Source organism: Aplysia californica, unplaced genomic scaffold, assembly GCF_000002075.1.
Source record: "Aplysia californica isolate F4 #8 unplaced genomic scaffold, AplCal3.0 scaffold00249, whole genome shotgun sequence".
NCBI lineage: Eukaryota > Metazoa > Mollusca > Gastropoda > Aplysiida > Aplysiidae > Aplysia > Aplysia californica.
Genome location: NW_004797519.1, coordinates 34,803 through 36,513, shown reverse-complemented (window position 1 = coordinate 36,513; position 1,711 = coordinate 34,803). Strand labels below are relative to the sequence as shown.

The 1,711-nt window shown below is 42.8% G+C and overlaps 1 protein-coding gene across 1 annotated transcript in view; it reads right to left on the bottom strand.

Annotated features, from left to right (window-relative positions):
• LOC101860176 (ribosomal protein S6 kinase alpha-5) overlaps positions 1-1,711 on the bottom strand; it is a gene marked incomplete in the record, with an annotated part of 38,417 nt that overhangs the window by 13,760 nt on the left and 22,946 nt on the right. The window contains 1 exon segment of the mRNA XM_013083681.2: positions 241-308. Within this exon segment, the coding sequence (XP_012939135.1) occupies positions 241-308 (68 nt within the window).

Genomic DNA, 1,711 nt, shown 5'->3' with positions numbered 1-1,711 from the left:
AGAGAGAGAGAGAGGGGAGGGAGAAAAAGAAAGGAGAAAGTATGACAGAAAGTTAAAAGACTGACAGAAAAATAAAAGATAAAAAATGGACAGGAGTACCAAAGACCCCAAGGAAAAAAGCATGGAAGAGAGAAACAAAGGCAATATAATAAACTCTAGCGAAAGGCTACAGACGGCTCTTTCCTTTTACTTCACCCTCTGGGGGAAGAATGCATTAATGTGAGTGAGCGTACGACTTACCTAGAATAAGGTTGAGTTTGGAATCTGTCTGGAAGGCGTAGTGAAGGGTGACCAGGAACGGCGATTGTCTGGGGAGGAGGAACGAGGTCAAGGCTTGTTAGTTTCAGCAAAGAGAAGAGAACAGAAATAAATATATAATGCAGGGTGTCGGTGGTCTAGTGGTAAGGTTATCCGACTCGTAATCGTGAGATTGCGGGTTCATGGTTTTCTTTACTTTACTTTACTTTTAGTAGAGGTTTTATGGCGCTCGCAACAGCATAAGGTCATATGAGTGCCGACGATTAGAGGTGTTACAAGAGAGTAACTAACAGAAAAAAGGAGGATGAGAGATCAGGACGATATATGTTTGATAGGAAAGAAAGAGCAAACCACACCAGAGCACCCGCCAACCACCCACTCATGGTTTTCGAGGTTCAACGTCCCGTCGTGTCCTTGAGAACGGCACTGTACGCGAATTTTCCTAATCATTTGGCTCGGTTCTATCGTAGACGGATGTTAAATTCGTAGGTCCAGTCTCTTAAAGGACCATACCAAAGAATATCTGACCACAGAGCGTTGCAAGGTGAGATAAACTTAAAACAGTTCATGTCAGACAATGCTAAAAGACCTGAAGCTTATTTTTTTTTTTAAAGAGGTCGTGGAATCTGGCTGCAGACATATCTCATTGGTCATGGCGTCTAAAGATGTGGGAGTCTTTGTTTTTTGGGGGTTTTGATTGTGTTTTACGGCGCTCGCAACTGCATAGGTCATATTATTATGCGCGCACGGGACACATTATTGCGCATGTTCAGCTTGGTAGTAATTCATTTTGAATTTTGCTCGGGTGGCGGCCGATTAAGCCTATACTTTTATCGATTTTAGGACCACCAAGCTTTGTTTTGTTTGCGTAAAGAGAAGCACATCGACACAATAACGGACATCGAGTACATCCATCTAGTAAGGCACATCGAATCAAAAGAGGGAAAGAAAAGAACTAGGACCTACCAGTGGCGCCCTTCAACCAACCGCTTGGGAGTCTCTAATTAAATCTACTACGTTAGTAAAAGGAAGTACACCGACGCGGAAACGACCAATTCAAACAAAGGGAAAAAGCAAGACAGACAGAAACACAGAGTGGAAGAAAAGAAGAAGGACCCACTACATCAACCACCCACGACCAAAGCGATACTTAGTAAAAGTAAGAGACCGTCATAAAAAAGTGGGGAGGGGGGATAGGTGGAAAAGAAAGGGGAAAAAAAGGGGGGGCGGGGTAGAGACAAGAAAGAAACGCAATGAGGAGTAAGGAGAACCATTTGTGCACAATAACGATTATTCATTTAGTGTTAGGAATAGGAACAAACAAAACAACCCCCTCCAAAAACAAAACAACAACAACAAACAAACAAACAAAACAAAGCAACAACAACTCCTCCCTCCACAAACCCACCAACAGACAGACAGGAACAACTCAACAGCAAAGGGAAATAAAAGA